This window comes from Coregonus lavaretus (assembly GCF_964263955.1).
Source record: "Coregonus lavaretus genome assembly, chromosome: 15".
Classification (NCBI taxonomy): domain Eukaryota; kingdom Metazoa; phylum Chordata; class Actinopteri; order Salmoniformes; family Salmonidae; genus Coregonus; species Coregonus lavaretus.
The window spans coordinates 24,963,355-24,982,133 of record NC_140002.1 but is presented as its reverse complement, the minus strand read 5'-3'; the positions used below and the strand labels follow the sequence as shown (position 1 = coordinate 24,982,133).

The 18,779-nt window shown below is 42.5% G+C and overlaps 1 protein-coding gene across 5 annotated transcripts in view; it reads right to left on the bottom strand.

Annotated features, from left to right (window-relative positions):
• The window catches only part of LOC311142499 (nuclear receptor corepressor 1-like), a 127,629-nt gene that overhangs the window by 92,510 nt on the left and 16,340 nt on the right, over positions 1–18,779 (bottom strand). For all 5 annotated transcript variants that reach the window (XM_084178148.1, XM_084178150.1, XM_084178149.1 and 2 more), the window contains exons 3-10: positions 15,331–15,425; positions 7,817–8,036; positions 7,370–7,552; positions 6,177–6,299; positions 3,818–3,874; positions 3,598–3,650; positions 2,543–2,609; positions 1,163–1,335 (exon numbers count right to left, since the gene is read on the bottom strand). In XM_084178148.1, the coding sequence (XP_084034274.1) occupies positions 1,163–1,335; positions 2,543–2,609; positions 3,598–3,650; positions 3,818–3,874; positions 6,177–6,299; positions 7,370–7,552; positions 7,817–8,036; positions 15,331–15,425 (971 nt within the window). The remainder of the gene's footprint in view (positions 1–1,162; positions 1,336–2,542; positions 2,610–3,597; positions 3,651–3,817; positions 3,875–6,176; positions 6,300–7,369; positions 7,553–7,816; positions 8,037–15,330; positions 15,426–18,779) is intronic.

Below are 18,779 nucleotides of genomic sequence, written 5' to 3'. Positions count from 1 at the left end.
AAACAATTCCAAATGTTAGCTTAGTAGAACCCCCACCCCTCCACACGAAATACTTTTAGGGGTTAACCTACTTTCTAAAATAAGTAAAAATGAATGATAGTAAAATGATTAAAAGTGTACATTTAGGGAGGGTTCCGCAAACGCCTTTGAAGTGGAAAACTGAAAATCACAAGGATCAAAGACGTGTACAGTTGCTTCCTTGTTCTTAAGAACTTGTAATGGTGGTTAATTTCTTAATGCTGGGGCAACAATAGCTCAATTAGTTCATAAAAAAAAAACGAAATCACTGTCAACAAAAGTACAAAAGGCAAAGAGCTAACATGAATGAAATGAAACATAGCCAACAAAAAACAAGTTAGTCTTTAAATTGACTGAAATCATTCAAACTGGGGGGAAATTACTGCATAGTTGACTTCTAAAAAGGACACAATTAACTTTTTAATCTGGACTGTATTGCATCATGAATCAACATGCCATGACACATCCTGACCCTAATGGTGATTCTTTATGGCTACAATGATAGCATCCAAAACATGTGAAGAATTCTCAAAAGGAAACAGTTTAAAATACAGGGACATTGGTGTACAAAAAAGGGGGGGGGGATAAATCTGCTAGACTTTTTTGGGGCTAATCACTGCTTGCGCTCTCTCACTGCCTCGTCTAGTACTACCAGTCTGAACAAACAGCCCTGACCTGCCTCTTAACATCCTTGCTCTGAGATTTCAGCGAAAGACCCATGCCTGTGTGCCAGGAACAGCCAGATGCTGGCTGGACTCTGACCCCTGACACAGCCAGCTGATAAACCCCCTGCAGACTGCCTGCAGCACACCACCTAGGATGCATCTGAATAGTGTAAAGAGGCCTGCTCTCCTTGTTTCATCTCCTTCATTATTCTGCACTTACCTGAAAGAAACTGGACAGGTGATAGCAATTTCTTATTATATGAGGCACTGATTGTATTGCTTTCACCTTTGCGGTGTCAAAACATTGGGAGGAGGGGAGGATCCTCGGATCCTTGCCAATGCATTTTGAAGTGGCGGCAAGAGGACGCAAGCAATCGAGGGAAGACTTTTTAGATTCATCCCAGCTCTACTGTTGCATTGTAGCTGCCAGGCAGAACAAGAGAAAAGTTTAATTCCAGTTCACTGTTCCCTCAGTTTACCTCTGGAAGCGCTCCTGCTGCTCTCTCTGCTTGCGTATCTCGGGGAACTGTCTCTCGTAGTACTCTCTGGTGCGGCTATCCTTGGCCTTGCGACGCGGGTTGTTCTCCATCCGCTCCACCTTCTTCTCCCATGCCTCCATTAGCTGGTCGTAGCGCTGGCAGATGTTCTGTTCCTGAACCACACAATAATACACATTTATAAAAAGGGGATTTGAATGTTGAGGTACAACATGATGACGATTACCTAAAGCAAACCTTAGCCATGGTTCTCCTGACCTACATCTGAAAGCAAATGGCTAAGTAGAATGTATCCAAAATCACAAATCTTCTGCTGATGACACCCTGTCCTATTGGTCATATTTCACCATGCCTCTCAAAAATAATGCTGGCCACAACTTTAAAATCCAGAGAGTTCCATTGGCCATCTTGGACTTGAAATGTGAGATGTTTGAGGTGGAACATTAAGGCTTCTACAAATGATGGGCATTAACCAAGAGTTTACTGTTACAAAAGAGAGAGAGAAAAAAAAAGACTAGAAGAGATGGAGAGAGTCCCATACAGGGAAGACAATACAGCCTTGTTTCCACTCTCGACCAGCAAGGGCCAAACAATCCACCTTCCTCTTGGCAGGTTGCCAAGCTGCGTACTCTGCTGCCATTGTTCTGACCCTGCCTGGAAGGAGCCTGCTAAAAGTCGCACTCAGTTAACCATAACTAGCTACCTACATCATTTAAAAAAGGAAAATGTTTCCACATGGGGTGATTATTAGACTAAACTACATTTAATCATGGGCTGACTGACTGACATAACAAAAAGGAGTAATTTGGCTAGCCAGTGCTGTTTCAGTCTGAGGTCTGTCCCTTTGATGACATTGGTTACTAAATCCATTGACCAAGGGAAAGCCACTGATCAGACTTGCAGTACCATACTAGCAGGGATGCAAGGAGATACCCTGTTCAAACAGTATTAGTGTTACAAACATATCAACCATGAAATTCTGAAACCAATAGGATGGCATGTAAGTTAAAGCTAGTGTGCGTGATTGCCACCTATTGCTTAAAAATTCAAATTGGCATCAGAGACCTGCAGCAGACAATAAAACGCCACCAAATTAAGAAATGCGATGCAGTTTAACGTCCTGTACATGCATACAATTAGAGGGTTAGAGAGCTTGCCAATGGGGTAAACAATCAAAGTATTATTGCCCATGATCTGTTTGGGTCATCTCTATGAGAGCACAGCTTGTGTGTGGTGGAGATTTACGACCATGTCAGTCAGGCTGTCCGTGTGTATCAGTCTGTTTTGTTCAACGCATCCAGCACATTCCTTGAAGTTTCCTTCCCTTGAATCCCTCCCTCAACAGCAGGGAGAGAGACTTACCCTTTGTTTACGAGCATGGTTCCTTCTCTTGAAAAACAGAATCAGCTTCTTCCTCATCACTTGATTACTGGGAGAGAGAGAAAAACAGTTTGTTCAGTGAGGTGTGCACTGATCTAGGGCCCATAGGGACACTACTGTTACTGTAAACACTACAACAACAAAATGATCCTATAGGAAATACCAAGGATGCACTAAAACGGGCACACAAGATTATATGCTCACAAAACATGCTTCTTTTTAACTGTACTAAAATAATCAGCATAATAATCTGCCTTTCACCTCTCCATTGATATAAAGAATTCGATAATGAGAGTATCCTGTATCAACAACACAACCGCAGTCTATAATTGGTCAACAAGATCTGGACAACATCACTACTTCCTTCCTACAACACAGCAGCAGACTGCAGAGTCACAACTTGAGAGGGGCACCAAAGCAATAGAGTGGGGAAAACATCTGTGGTGTAGTAACTAGCATTCTCTCCAAAAGCAACATGCAGTGTATGAGGTATTTCACATACTGAGATTGCAGACACAGTAAACAATCCTAATCGATCCACAAGAAACAGGTTAATTTTATATTTCATTTACTTGCCGTCTGAGAAAAATAACAGCAGTGTGATCGGTGCGTAACAAGTACATTACACACACAGGCCAGGGGAGGCGCTCTCATTACCTTGACCCTGAGAGTCAGTACAGTGGATTCTCCCAAAAGTAAAGTCCTTGATAAAAGGCCCCAACCTGAGGCCAGTTTCTCATGGTACAGGGTGATATGAGTGTTAGACCCAGACAGCCTGGCCTTCAACCCTACCAACTACACCCCTACATTAACCTAGCTATATGTTTTCACTTTACACCGACAGATCCTCTTTTTCAATCTTTCTCACTAGTGTCAATGGAGCAAACAGAGAATTGATGACCCGGCTGACAGTGCAGACAACACTAAACCACTAGTTCAGGTTATCAAAATAGAGGTCAAAAGGTTCACACACACACACACACACACACACTTCTATATATAAACTCTACACGCCAGAAACAAAAGTGCATACTCACGTCTTTATGTTGTCATGGTAAACTTTAGTATCCGATGGCTGATTATATAGGGGCTAAGAAAAGAGGGGGGGGTGGGGGAGAAATCAGTCTATAAGTAATGACTATCATTAGCTACAAGCATTGTAATAGCTCAACTCATTGCTACCATATGCAGTTTTCGAAGAACCTTATCTAGAAAACAATAATCATTCTACCATTGAAAAACCCCTCAACCACCTACCAGTTCAACCTTAGGACCAAGACCTTCGAATATCTTATGGGCCTCTTCAGCTTTTTTCTGCAAAAAAATGTAATAAAATACACAATATGATGATAGTTAGTAGACATCAAAATAATAGAAACCTTTCACTCAAAGTAGTAGTCCTTGGTGACTGAACACAAAACGTGGCCTGCAGGCTCTGTGGTTCGATGTGTTTGATTACAGCTGCAAAAATTCTTGCCAGTGTAGGACAATAACTATTTCAAATCAAATGTTATTTGTCACATGCGCCGAATACAACAGGTGTAGACCTTACATTTACATCATTTAGCAGACGTTCTTATCCAGAGCGACTTACAAATTACAGTGAAATGCTTACTTACAAGCCCTTAACCAACAATGCAGTTTTAAGAAAGAATACCTAAAAAAATTAGAAATAAAAGTAACAAATAATTAAAGAGCAGCAGCAGAATTTGGACCCATTCATTTGCAAAATATCTTCACTTTTTCCCCCCTCAACTACACACAATGACATAAAAGAAACACTCCAATATTTTAGTCTTCCCAAGCCTCTGAACTCTGAAAATACCACATATTTTTTCCCCAGGCAGCTCCGCGTGGTGAATCTCCCTGCCCAAAAGAGGAACGCCAAGGGAGATTGTCGGGTGAGGTTACACAACAAGTTTCAATAAGAAGCTCGAACAGCTGAGGGAGCGACCGGATAAATGCCCTGAAGCATGTTATCTCCATGTACTGTATTTCAAAACTATTTTAGAGAATAGTAATGTGTCCATCTCTGAATTATTTTTGCATGTGAATTTTTGTGGTTTCTAAGCTTTTGTCCAAATAATGCATAAAAAATTGAGAAAAAGTTGTTTGAAAAGCAGACAATACAAAGACAGAGAGAAAATAGAGTTCCGGTAGAGCATAATGAATAGACCTTGGCACTAGTGGCCGATCTCGTATCACACAAGACGGTCAACTCTGTAAAAAACAACAACTTAAAAACACGTAAATAAAAAAAATAAAAAATATATTTTCATAGAAACTCTGCCCAGAGACTGCTGTGGCAGATAACCAAGGCCACAGGGGGAATGTTCTATGTTGCCTGTAGCGCTGCTCTCACCGGCTGGGCTGAGGAGAGGCTTTCCTGCTAAAAGGGTTAATGGCTGGCTGAAAAGGATGCAGAGCAGACACAACCTACAGTAACCTCCACACACACAGTCACTCCCTCCCTTTTCCTTCTGCTAAAAAACACAGATGCACACAGTCTGTGGCCATACTCCTTTGCTCAGTCGGTGTACTGCGCAGGGGCAGTTGGCCCTCCCTCGCATGCTGCCTGCCACACCTGGGAACACTTCAGAGATAACCGTTTTTCTACAGTCCAAAGACTACAGTAGCCACTAGGATGTAGACAAACAAGGCAACCATGGCTGCAGTTGTTTAACATAGCAGTCAACCTATTTCCTGTAGTCTCTAAATGATTAAACATTTATATTATGTAATCAAGTTTATTTTCGATGTTCTACTTCAAATGGAACACACTTTGTTAATAGCATGTGTTAAATCATATGAAATAATGTCATTCAAATAATTTGACTCACCCACATCAGTATTCCTGGATGCAAATGTATCAACTTTGAAACAGGGTTTTACTCATTTGGGCTAATGGCTATGGCTAATAGCTTCTACCTGAGCACATGGCATGTGGTAATTGCATGCAGTTCACACCTTCTGTGTAGATGGCGATAATTAGCATAACACTGTGCTCAGCTCCTCTTTCCCTCTTTCCCATTTGTTCATTGAGCAGCATTGCTGCGTGAGCCAGGCGGGGGAGAGCACCTATAGCGATGCGCAATTCGCGGCCATTTCGCTGACGCAGGCAGTGACTCCACTTCTGGCGGCGTAATTTTTTGGGACAGCTGGGACACTTTTTTCGGCTATGAACGCACCCTGTCTCTCTCCATTGCCCTCTCTCTATGTCTCACTCGCTGACAGAAATACACATGAGCACAACACACACACACAGAGAACAGTGCACACATTTAATCATGCACAGACTGAGATCACACACACACACATACACCTCCACAGGGACTGTCTTGAAAAAATATAAATGATGCATGAAGAACAAGACTTCACGGAATCCTGGATGACATTCAAGCCTTTCAAGCCCTTGAAACATACACAAGCGTTCTAAGATTTAAGTATTGTTATGCATTGCCCCTCCAGATTTATAACTTTTAGCATGTATGGAGTAGATAACAGTACAGCATAGTAAAACCACCAGACACATGGAGAGCTGTCTGTGTAGTCACAGGTATAGTAAAAGTGGAGTGCAGTAGGTGTACAGTAGAGGGGGATTCCCTGGTAAACCCACCCTGTTCTCGTCATAGATGATCTGGACAATGCTGCGGTGCTTGTTGTGTTCCTGTGGTATAGGGGGAGGGGTCACTGGCTTTTCTGGCTCCACTGGCTTTGCCGCTTCCTCCTCCAGTTGTTGCTAAGAGACAACAGCAACACATAACATCTGTCAATAAATGAGTGTGTGCTTAGACACACACAGGAAAATACGATATGGTAAACTTCCTCTCCTCCATAAATCATTCAGTTAAAGAATTAGGCATGGGTTTCATGCTGCATATAAATTTTCATGTTTTCTAATTCCACCTCCATACAGCTAATGGTGGTGGCTGGACAGGAGGACAAGGTTCCATTTTAACTCAACCGTGCTAATCTGATTGCAGCCTCTGATATGTCAGGCTCATGCTGGATTATTCCCCACCCACTTGTTTCAGGGCATTTATTTTAAGAACTCTGTAATGTAACTGATAATGGCTGATCTATGCACCATCTAAGACTGTTGACTGATAGTTGAACTGGTGTGTCTGTGTGTTTACATGCTTAAGGTTAAGTAAACAACCAGTTTACAGAGGGCCACCTGAGATTAGGGGCTCCTGGAATACCTTGAATAAATAAATCCCCGAAAATCCTGGGAAACGCTTCAGGAAAACGACACAAAAAAGGACTTCCTCCCAAAGCCAGAGCAAGTAATTCGAAGAAGACATAGGTGTGCAACAAGCTAGCTGACCTGTACTCCCGTGGTAAGCATTTTAAAGCCCCAGAGATGTGTCTTCAAACGTGGCGGTGAAGGCAGAGGGGCAACCTGTAGCTCTGCCTGGAGATGAGTGGCCCTCCCTGGGACTACTAGCTAACCTGTGGGGCTTAACTTAAAGCCCTTTCACCCTGCTTGGCTCACTTCCAACAGAGACTGGCTCAGTTCCACCTCCTTGTCATTGAGATAAGAGGCTTTTAACTCTTGTGAAATATTTGTATTAGTGGGTATGTATGAGTGACAAAAAGAGATTTGTTTAGTTCAATCAACATTCAGTCAGCTGTAATTTTGCTGCATTTGGTTTATGGACACTGTTTAAATCTACTCCAATATTTATGTTATTGGCTAGAGATCTAAGATAGAAAATATTTCCTATCACAGAATCACAGAATATTAATCATTCCAACAGGTCTGGGGCAGGCTAGTAAAGTGTGTCACGTCACAATGGCCTAACCAACCTGCTTCTTCTTCAGCTTGAAGATCTGCTGCTCCACTTTAGCGATCTCTCTGTCCACACGGTCCATGCTCTGGATCAGCTCCTCCTTGGACAATCTGGAGGGCGAGCTGTCCTGCTCCTCTCCCCCATGGTGCAGTCCTCCTGGGGCCTGGGACTCGGCTTTCATGCCACTGAACTGGGTCTCCTGGAACACAGACATAGAGAAAGTGTGAATTCACTGCAGTCAACGAGGGTTCAATACATTGTGCATGTCGGACTGCACAGAATCTACAAATGAACTTGTATCCCAAATAAATACTCATTATGTGATCAAAATGAGCCATGCTGCACCTCACCTTGCTGAAATCGATACCCTCAAACATACTGAAAGTCATTGAGGGTTTAATACATTGCTTTAGCAATTGTTTTCTATGTCTGTATTAGAACTAGGTAGATAGGCAACGTGCACCTTCTTGACCTCCCCTACGGTGGCTCTGAGGCTGTCCTGGACCTGGTGGGACTGCAGGGGTAAAATGATGCCCCCGGGCAGGGCACCGCGGGCGAAGTGGGCCTCCGAGACAGTCTCCATGCGGGGCCGCTTGGCCTCCAGAGCCTCGTGGCCGTCGGCCTGCTGCTGGGAGGTGACGCTGTGGAACTGCTGCTCGTAGCCATGACGTCTCTCTGGAGGCCTGGAGGGGGAAGGTAAACATCACATCACACACACTCCTCCTGAAACAGGAATACCATCTATAGTGACTGCCTTCTACAATAACATCTTTCACAGGGGTACTCAAGTATTATTTGAGAAGGTCCGGTCACACAAATTTCCGAGTTTCAAAAAATCTTGGTCGACCGAGAGTTGTCTGTTCTTTCGACCAATTGATTGGTTGAAATGTTAAAATGTGTATTTTTCCATTTATAGACACATCGTATGTGATTTCATCATATCAACTATTTGCACTGAGATTGTCTGATGCTTTAAGCGCACCGTTTGATGAAATAATTAAGACTAGAGGGAGTCCGACTGCAATTGATTTGATTGTGCTCAGACTTGCTGCGCCTGTTGTCTCGCTCTCCTCCATGCTGCAGCGACCACTAAAGAACTTCAACAGTTTGTAACGCGGTGTCCATGTTGCTGAAGCTGCAACATAATCACAGCCATTTCTGACTGAAAGGTTCTGTTTCCAAAAATCCCTAATTAATTTAGTAAGAACATACCCTATTCCCTCAACCCTTGCTCTCTTTACGTGACACATGTATGCGTCGCATGCACGTGACCAATAGGGCCTGACCTATAGCATATCACAATCACATCAATAAATTGGATATAACAAAGTCCAACACGTGACAGCAAAATGGACGCAGAGGACGTGACAAATAAACTTGAAATGGGGGAATGTTTACTGGTTGCTCAGGAAGTAAATGGGAAGTCGGATGTGTGCAATAAATACTGGAGATCAAGATAAAGAAAGTAAGGAGCAAGCACTGCGTCCATATTATGTGTGCCAAACAGGTGCTGTTAGATTACAATATAATTTATGATAGTTTGGAACAATGTAAACAACACTAAATAAATTATAAGCGTACCAGAGTCTGTTTTTTTGTTTACGGCAAAGACTAAAAACAGTCACATTCATTAGTGAAATGGAACTGTTTATTTATTGTTTACGCTAATTATTAAGGGTCGCTTTATTTTATTTTAAAACGAAAATGCTTGATTGCTTTTCAAATCATGAATGACTCATATGCTGTGTGATGACATGAACGAATGAATGATTGATTGATACAGTAGCTTATAAGTATTGAAATATAAGCCAAAGAAAGTTATGGTATTAAGCCTAAACAGGATGTGCTCTTTGGCCTACAGCTCGATGGTGGTTATACAAGGCTGCTATACTAAGCCTACTAATGATAACGACATTACTTATTATAATAACAATAAGATTAAGAAAAAGGAGTGTTATTATTATTATAATAAATATTATCTTTCAGACAATTTGGAAGAGTGTAAACACTAAATAAATTATAAGTAATACCAGAGGATGATCTAACGAAAAAAAAGTGTAAAGCCTTTATTACAGCATAGCAAAGATTAAAAACAGACACAGGCGCCTCACAGGTCCTCAACTGGCAGCTTCATTAAATAGTACCCGCAAAACACCAGTCTCAACGTCAACAGCGAAGAGGCAACTCTGGGATGCTGACCTTCTAGGCAGAGTTGCAAAGAAAAACCCATATCTCAGACTACCCATCGTAATCTTTTTTTATTGGCCAGTCTAAGATATGGCTTTTTCTTTGCAACTCTGCCTAGAAGGTCAGCATCCCGGTGTTTTGCGGGTACTATTTAATGAAGCTGCCAGTTGAGGAACTGTGAGGCGTCTGTTTCTCAAACTATAATATAATATAATGCCATTTAGCAGACGCTTTTATCCAAAGCGACTTACAGTCATGTGCGCATACATTTTTACGTATGGGTGGTCCCGGGGATCGAACCCACTACCCTGGCGTTACAAGCACCATGCTCTACCAATTGAGCTACAGAAGACCACACTAATGTATTTGTCCTCTTGCGCAGTTGTGCACCGGGGCCTCTCACTCCTATTTCTATTCTGGTTAGAGACAGTTTGCGCTGTTCTGTGAAGGGAGTAGTACACAGCGTTGTACGAGATCTTCAGTTTCTTGGCAATATCTCGCATGGAATAGCCTTCATTTCTCAGAACAAGAATAGACTGAAGAGTTTCAGAAGAAAGTTATTAATTTCTGGCCATTTTGAGCCTGTAATCGAACAAACAATTGCTGATACGCCAGATACTCAACTAGTCTCAAGAAGGCCAGTTTTATTGCTTCTTTAAATCAGCACAACAGTTTTCAGCTGTGCTAACATAATTGCAAAAGGGTTTTCTAATGATCAATTAGCCTTTGATGATAAACTTGGATCAGCAAACACAACGTGCCATTGGAATACAGGATTGATGGTTGCTGATAATGGGCCTCTGTACGCCTATGTAGATATTCCATTAAAAATCAGCAGTTTCCAGCTACAATAGCGATTTAATATCGACTAGGTATTTTACCAAATAGGGCTATCTTCTGTATACCACCCTTACCTTGTCACAACACAACTGATTGGCTCAAACACATTAAAGAAGTAAAGAAATTCCACAAATTAACTTTTAACAAGGCCCACCTGTTAATTGAAATGCATTCCAGGTGACTACATCATGAAGCTGGTTGAGAGAATGCCAAGAGGGTGCAAAGCTGTTATCAAGGCAAAGGGTGGCTACTTTGAAGAATCTCAAATATAAAATATGTTTTGATTTGTTTAACACTTTTTTGGTTACTACATGATTCCATGTGTGTTATTTCATAGTTTTGACGTCTTCACTATTAATTCTACAATGTAGAAAATAGTAAAAATAAATTAAACCCTTGAATGAGTAGGTGTGTCCAAAGTTTTGACTGGTACTGTAAGTATTCAGACCCTTTACTCAGTACTTTGTTGAAGCACCATAGGCAGCGATTACAGCCTCGAGTCTTCTTGGGTATGACGCTACAAGCTTGGCACACCTTTATTTGGGGAGTTTCTCCCATTCTTCTCTGCAGTTCCTCTCAAGCTCTGTCAGGTTGGATGGGGAGCGTCGCTGCAGAGCTACACTACCGTTCAAAAGTTTGGCGTCACTTAGACATTTCCTTGTTTTCCATTAAAACATACATTAAATGAGTTTGAATAGGAAATATAGCAAAATGCATAGGAAGTGTAGTCATTGACAAGGTTAGAAATAATGATTTTTAATAGAAATAATAATTGTGTCCTTCAAACTTTGCTTTCGTCAAAGAATCCTCCATTTGCAACAATTACAGCCTTGCAGACCTTTGGCATTCTAGTTGTCAATTTGTTGAGGTAATCTGAAGAGATTTCACCCCATGCTTCCTGAAGCACCTCCCACAAGTTGGATTGGCTTGATGGGCACTTCTTACGTACTATACGGTCAAGCTGCTCCCACAACAGCTCAATAGGTTTGAGATCCGGTGACTGTACTGGCCACTGCATTATAGACAGAATACCAGCTGACTGCCTCTTCCCTAAATACAGTGGGGGAAAAAAGTATTTAGTCAGCCACCAATTGTGCAAGTTCTCCCACTCAAAGATGAGAGAGGCCTGTAATTTTCATCATAGGTACACGTCAACTATGACAGACAAAATTAGAAAAACAAATCCAGAAAATCACATTGTAGGATTTGTAATGAATTTATTTGCAGATTATGGTGGAAAATAAGTATTTGGTCAATAACAAAAGTTTCTCAATACTTTGTTATATACCCTTTGTTGGCAATGACACAGGTCAAACGTTTTCTGTAAGTCTTCACAAGGTTCACACACACTGTTGCTGGTATTTTGGCCCATTCCTCCATGCAGATCTCCTCTAGAGCAGTGATGTTTTGGGGCTGTCGCTGGGCAACACGGACTTTCAACTCCCTCCAAAGATTTTCTATGGGGTTGAGATCTGGAGACTGGCTAGGCCACTCCAGGACCTTGAAATGCTTCTTACGAAGCCACTCCTTCGTTGCCCGGGCGGTGTGTTTGGGATCATTGTCATGCTGAAAGACCCAGCCACGTTTCATCTTCAATGCCCTTGCTGATGGAAGGAGGTTTTCACTCAAAATCTCACGATACATGGCCCCATTCATTCTTTCCTTTACACGGATCAGTCGTCCTGGTCCCTTTGCAGAAAAACAGCCCCAAAGCATGATGTTTCCACCCCCATGCTTCACAGTAGGTATGGTGTTCTTTGGATGCAACTCAGCATTCTTTGTCCTCCAAACACGACGAGTTGAGTTTTTACCAAAAAGTTCTATTTTGGTTTCATCTGACCATATGACATTCTCCCAATCCTCTTCTGGATCATCCAAATGCACTCTAGCAAACTTCAGACGGGCCTGGACATGTACTGGCTTAAGCAGGGGGACACGTCTGGCACTGCAGGATTTGAGTCGTGTGTTACTGATGGTAGGCTTTGTTACTTTGGTCCCAGCTCTCTGCAGGTCATTCACTAGGTCCCCCCGTGTGGTTCTGGGATTTTTGCTCACCGTTCTTGTGATCATTTTGACCCCACGGGGTGAGATCTTGCGTGGAGCCCCAGATCGAGGGAGATTATCAGTGGTCTTGTATGTCTTCCATTTCCTAATAATTGCTCCCACAGTTGATTTCTTCAAACCAAGCTGCTTACCTATTGCAGATTCAGTCTTCCCAGCCTGGTGCAGGTCTACAATTTTGTTTCTGGTGTCCTTTGACAGCTCTTTGGTCTTGGCCATAGTGGAGTTTGGAGTGTGACTGTTTGAGGTTGTGGACAGGTGTCTTTTATACTGATAACAAGTTCAAACAGGTGCCATTAATACAGGTAACGAGTGGAGGACAGAGGAGCCTCTTAAAGAAGAAGTTACAGGTCTGTGAAAGCCAGAAATCTTGCTCGTTTGTAGGGGACCAAATACTTATTTTCCACCATAATTTGCAAATAAATTCATTAAAAATCCTACAATGTGATTTTCAGGATTTTTTTTCTCAATGTGTCTGTCATAGTTGACGTGTACCTATGATGAAAATTACAGGCCTCTCTCATCTTTTTAAGTGGGAGAACTTGTACAATTGGTGGCTGACTAAATACTTTTTTCCCCCCCACTGTAGTTCTTGCATAGTTTGGAGCTGTGCTTTGGGTCATTGTCCTGTTGTAGGAGGAAATTGGCTCCAATCAAGCGCCGTCCACAGGGTATGGCATGGTGTTGCAAAATAGAGTGATAGCCTTCCTTCTTCAAGATCCATTTTACCCTGTACAAATCTCCCACTTTACCACCACCAAAGCACCCCCAGACCATCACATTGCCTCCACCATGCTTGACAGATAATAAACACTCCTCCAGCAGCTTTTCATTTGGTCTGCGTCTCGCAAATGCTCTTCTTTGTGATCCGAACACCTCAAACTTTGATTCGTCTGTACATAACACTTTTTTCCAATCTTCCTCCGTCCAGTGTCTGTGCTCTTTTGCCCATCTTAATCTTTTCTTTTTATTGGCCAGTCTGAGATATGGCTTTTTCTTTGCAACTCTGCCTAGAAAGTCTGCATCCCGGAGTCGCCTCTTCACTGTTGACATTGAGACTGGTGTTTTGCGGGTACTATTTAATGAAGCAGCCAGTTGAGGACCTGTGAGGCGTCGGTTTCTCAAACTAGACACTAATGTATTTGTCCTCTTGCTCAGTTGTGCACCGGGGCCTCCCACTCCTCTTTCTATTCTGGTTAGAGACAAATCAGCCGTTTCCAGCTACAATAGCCATTAACAACATTAACAATCTCTACACTGTATTTCTGATCAATTTGATGTTATTTTAATGGACATAAAAATTGCTTTTGTGATATTTCTGTTTAGTATTTTTCAAAAATGTCTAAAAACCTGTTTTTGCTTTGTCATTACATTTTAGTCATTTAGCAGACGCTCTTATCCAGAGCGACTTACAGTTAGTGAGTGCATACATTTTCATACTGGCCCCCCGTGGGAATCGAACCCACAACCCTGGCGTTGTAAGCGCCATGCTCTACCAACTGAGCTACACGGGGAAAAACAAATTTGATCAATTTTAGAATAAGGCCGTAACCTAACAAAATGTGGAAAAAGTCAATGGGTCTGAATACATTCCGAAGGCTATTGATTATAGACCTAATTAAGTTGCCGTTTCCTCTCCTCACTTCTCTTTCTTTATTTTGGTACATTTTACCCCTTTTTCTCCACAATGTTTGTGATATCCAATTGGTAGTTACAGTCTCGTCCCATCGCTGCAACTCCCGTACAGACTCAGGAGAGGCAAAGGTCGTAGTCAGCGTGCATGTGCCCGGCTCGCCACAAGGAGTCACTAGAGCGCGATGGGACAAGGACATCCCGACCGGCCAAACCCTCCCCTAACCCGGACAATGCTGGGCCAATTGGGCAACGCCTCAATGTTCTCCCAGTGACGGCTGGCTGCGACACAGCTGGGATCGAACACGGGTCTGTAGTGACGCCTCTAGCACTGCGATGCAGTTCCTTAGAACGTCTTCTCCTCACTTTTCTTAGACAATTAAGGCAAGTGCTGTTTTTCGTCTCAACGCCGCTGCATGTTGCTGGTTAACTTCGCTATTACGCACATAGCAACATGGTCTAGGAAAAAGCGCTAATTCAACAGCGCACTGATGCTTCATAACTGCGGACAGCGACCGCTATCAAACGTGGGAGAAAGCGCATTTGTTATAAAATAATATTTTTATTAGTGTTGCACCATTGTTCTTACGTAATATAACCATATACAATTGCAGTAGCACGTCAGTGATGAACTGTACCATCCCCACGGACTCCACCATGGACAGGCGAGAATTAGACAGGTGTCTTGTACACCATAAAATTATTATAATTTTTTGCTACTGCTCGACTAAAGAAATTTCGGTCAACCAACAGCCTATCGACCAGTTGACAAAATGGGGTCAGCCCTAGGACCCGCTGTACGTATTGACCCTGTTCTGAGTCCGGATCCGGAACGCAGTCCGCCAGTTGAGTATGGGGGATCTATGCACTAGTACACTCTATAGCAGGGATGTTCAATGTCGGTCCTGGAGGGCCGAAACACTTCTGGTTTTCATCCTCTCCTTCTAAGACTTGTGACACCAGGTGAGTGCAAATACAAACCAGGACCGGAATTCAACAACCCTGCTCTACAGGCTGGTTTCCCAGACAACGCCCAGTGCTAGACTAAAAGGCATGTGGAGACTCTCGATTGGAAGTACTTCTTAATCCAATACTAGGCTTAATCTGGGTCAGGGAAACTGGCCATATGAGTGGATCTTTTCTTTTGTGCTACTTCTATGATAACTGAAACATCCCAGAAATGACTGTCATCATCCCCCCAACAGACTATAATAACAGGCTTTTTAAGCTGAGATGGCTGTTGGTATTGTTAAGTACCTCTCAGTTCCAGGGTGGAATTCAGAAAGCAAGGAAGGCCTTCGTCGACCCTGCTGGTCCTGCAGGTGACCTCGGTAGTCCGGGACGGTGAACTCCTACACACACACACACACACACACAGTAAGCAAATTATAATAACATGTTGGTTTAGACTAGAGCAAGTCGCACAGTGAACAGGGCAGGTCTGCACAGCCACGAGAGACAGCCTGTTGCTAACACATGGCAAGTCAGAGCAACAACACATCTCACCAAAACAACAAATCTATAGCCCAAACCAATCGATTACAATTTTTACAAAATTGTTTAAGATAAAACTACTTGTAGGACCCTATGCTTTTCAGATTAAAATAAAATAAATAATACATTTTTTAAAAGCCCAGCATTGCAGAATCCAGCATGTTAGATTGCAAGGTAATGTGTTTGTGAGGGTGTATAATCAGGCAGAGACATTTATGCCTATGATACAGACACTATCAAAGGGGAAACCTCTCTACTTGATGATGATTATTAACGATCTAAACAAAACTCTTTGTACAGCCACCGCAGAGAAGCAACAAGACACTTGAGGGTGTGGTTGTGCGTCACTGCGGTTATTGGCACAACTGCTACATCAACGCACACGTCCTCAAGCACCTTATTACCTCGGTCAAATGTGACACGAACACCTATTTAATCTATCACACTAGAAATCAAAATTGTTTTTTTTGCTTTCAAGTGAGGACAGTGAATTTATTTAAACGTGTTTTTAATTTTTTTTTAAATGCATCTGTCTCTAAATATCAAATCATTTCTGGGTAACAATTAAGTACCTTGCTGTGATTGTTCTCAGCAAAGAGCAATTTCTCAAGCAAGAATTTAGCTACGACTGTCTGTGCGTAATCTGAGTGGGGAGGGGAAAACTGAAAACGTTCTGTTATTGGCAGAGAGGTTTGGAACTTAATTGGTCTATTAATTAACTAATTTATGATGACACCATGCAGGCTAAAACTCCATCCCACCACAACAGGCAGTCTTTTCCAAAACAGCTCTTACACTAAAAAAGGGCATTATCATAATTTCACATTATTATTCCAACCTCCGTGTGGAAATATATATAAAACACAGGAAAATCACATTTGACGGCACTGGGCCTTTAAAAGGCTTCGATCAGGGAGTTATTAGCATGTCATGCCCTTTTGCTATCAGCACAATGACCTACAAACAAACCTGAGCATGGCAACGCACTTTAAACAGAAAGTTCAGCCCTACCTAGACCAAACATTTCCTAAAAAGAAACTTATTTTTCCCCCCATTGTATGTTAGTACAAAAATAAAAAAATAAAAGTACAATTGACCGCTAATCAAATCAACCTAACAAACATTAAATGACCTTTGTGATGTGTTTTTGGATCATGTTACTATAACTGCAAGAAAACCTAGTGCATCTCAACTTTGTCAGACCAACTGCTAACTAATTAATCTCAAAACAGTTACATAGTGTCTGCACAAAACCACAAAACATAGGCCTTTTACTGTACTCTCCATTTACCCAACCTCAACACATAGGCCTACACACATGCAGAAAGTAAATTCCATGTAAAACTATCAGTCATTGAGGATTATGTTGCATTAAATGTGAAACCAGAGTGAAAGCAGCCTGAGGAATGCACAACACTGAGCAGTGATAACCAAATTGATTTATAGCCATGGAAACTCAGCGCTTTCTGGAGTCTCATCTGACCAGGGGGAAGTGGTGGAGAGAAAAACACAGCATAGCTCTGGTCTGGCTAGAGCCATGCTAAACTTATCTAGAACAGTAAGTTCTGGCATATTCTAGGAGAGATAAAACACTGAAGTGTTCAGAAATACACACACACACACACACACACACACACACACACACACCTCAAATCTTTACAGGCTGCAGCTTTTTGTAGCTCTTTGCCTACCATACAAAAAACATATTTCACACACTGAGTAATTTCCATAATAACCCAATGACCGAAATAAACATGTATTCTCTGATGAAGTCTCAAGGGTCAGACACAACGAGAAATCTGACCTCCGATAGGTACTAAGCACCTCGGCACAGAGTGTTGGCAGTTAACTTTGTTGTTCACATTTGGGATGTTAAAAAGATGCACTACGCAAAAATCGCTCCGCCATTTCCTGGTTGCTAAAATTCTAAGTTCCCCTATTTTCAGTTTGTGACAAAACAAGCAAGCATAGTGTAGAGAATCACAACGGCCATTTTTCCTCCTCCACCTAACTTTACAGTTGGCACTATGCATTCGGGCAGGTAGCGTTCTCCTGGCATCCGCCAAAACCAGATCAGTCCGTCGGACTGCCAGATGGTGAAGCATCACTCCAGAGAAGGCGGTCCCACTGCTCCAGAGTCCAATGGCAGCGAACTTTACACCACTTCAGCCAACGCTTGGCATTGCACATGGTGATCTTAGGCTTGTGTGTGGCAGCTCGGACATGGAAACCCATTTCATGACGCTCCCGAAGAACAGTTATTGTGCTGACGTTGCTTCCAGAGGCAGTTTGCAACTCTGTAGAGAGTGTTACAACCGAGGACAGACGATTTCTACGCGCTACGCACTTCAGCTCTCGGCGGTCCCGTTCTGTGAGCTTGTGTAGCCTACCACTTCTCGGCTGAGCCGTTTCCACTGAGCCGTTTCCACTTCACAATAACAGCACTTACAGTTGACCGGAGCAGCTCATCCTATGACGGTGCCACAATGAAAGTCACTGAGCTCTTCAGTAAGGCCATTCTACTGCCAATGTTTGTATGTCTAAGGAGATTGCATGGCTGTGCGCTAAATTTTTTACACCTGTCAGCAACGGGTGTGGCTGAAATAGCTGAATCCACTAATTTGAAGGGGTGTCCACATACTTTTGTATATATAGTGTATTTCAATACACTCGTAAAAACTCCTTGCTTGGTGGGCGAAACAACGAAAACACACCACCTGCTGGAGTGAGACAGATTTGAGGAGTTGGGCCTCTCGTCCTCTCTGATTAGTGATCATTTCATCATTAGGCGATAATCGGTTGATCACTATAACCACATGTGCAATGTAATAATACTAAAGCAGCCAGAATAAAAAACTAACTTCAGAATAACTCTGATCTGTTGTACCTTTTGGCTGTTCAAGCCAGTGCATACTCTCATGCTTTCACAAGATGGCGCCGGAGGAGATGGCTGCCGTTTTACGGCCCTCTAACCAACTGTACTATTATGTGTGTTTTTTCACGATATTTGTAATTTATTCTGGACATAATGTTTCTGCCACCATCTCTTATGACCAAAAAGAGCTTCTGGATATCAGCACAGCGATTACTCACCTCGTATTGGACAAAGATTTTTTCTTCAACGAGTCGAACGCGAAGGATATTCTACAGACACCCCGACAAGGCCCAAATCCCCATCATTAGCATGAGAAAGATACAGCGATATTGTGGAC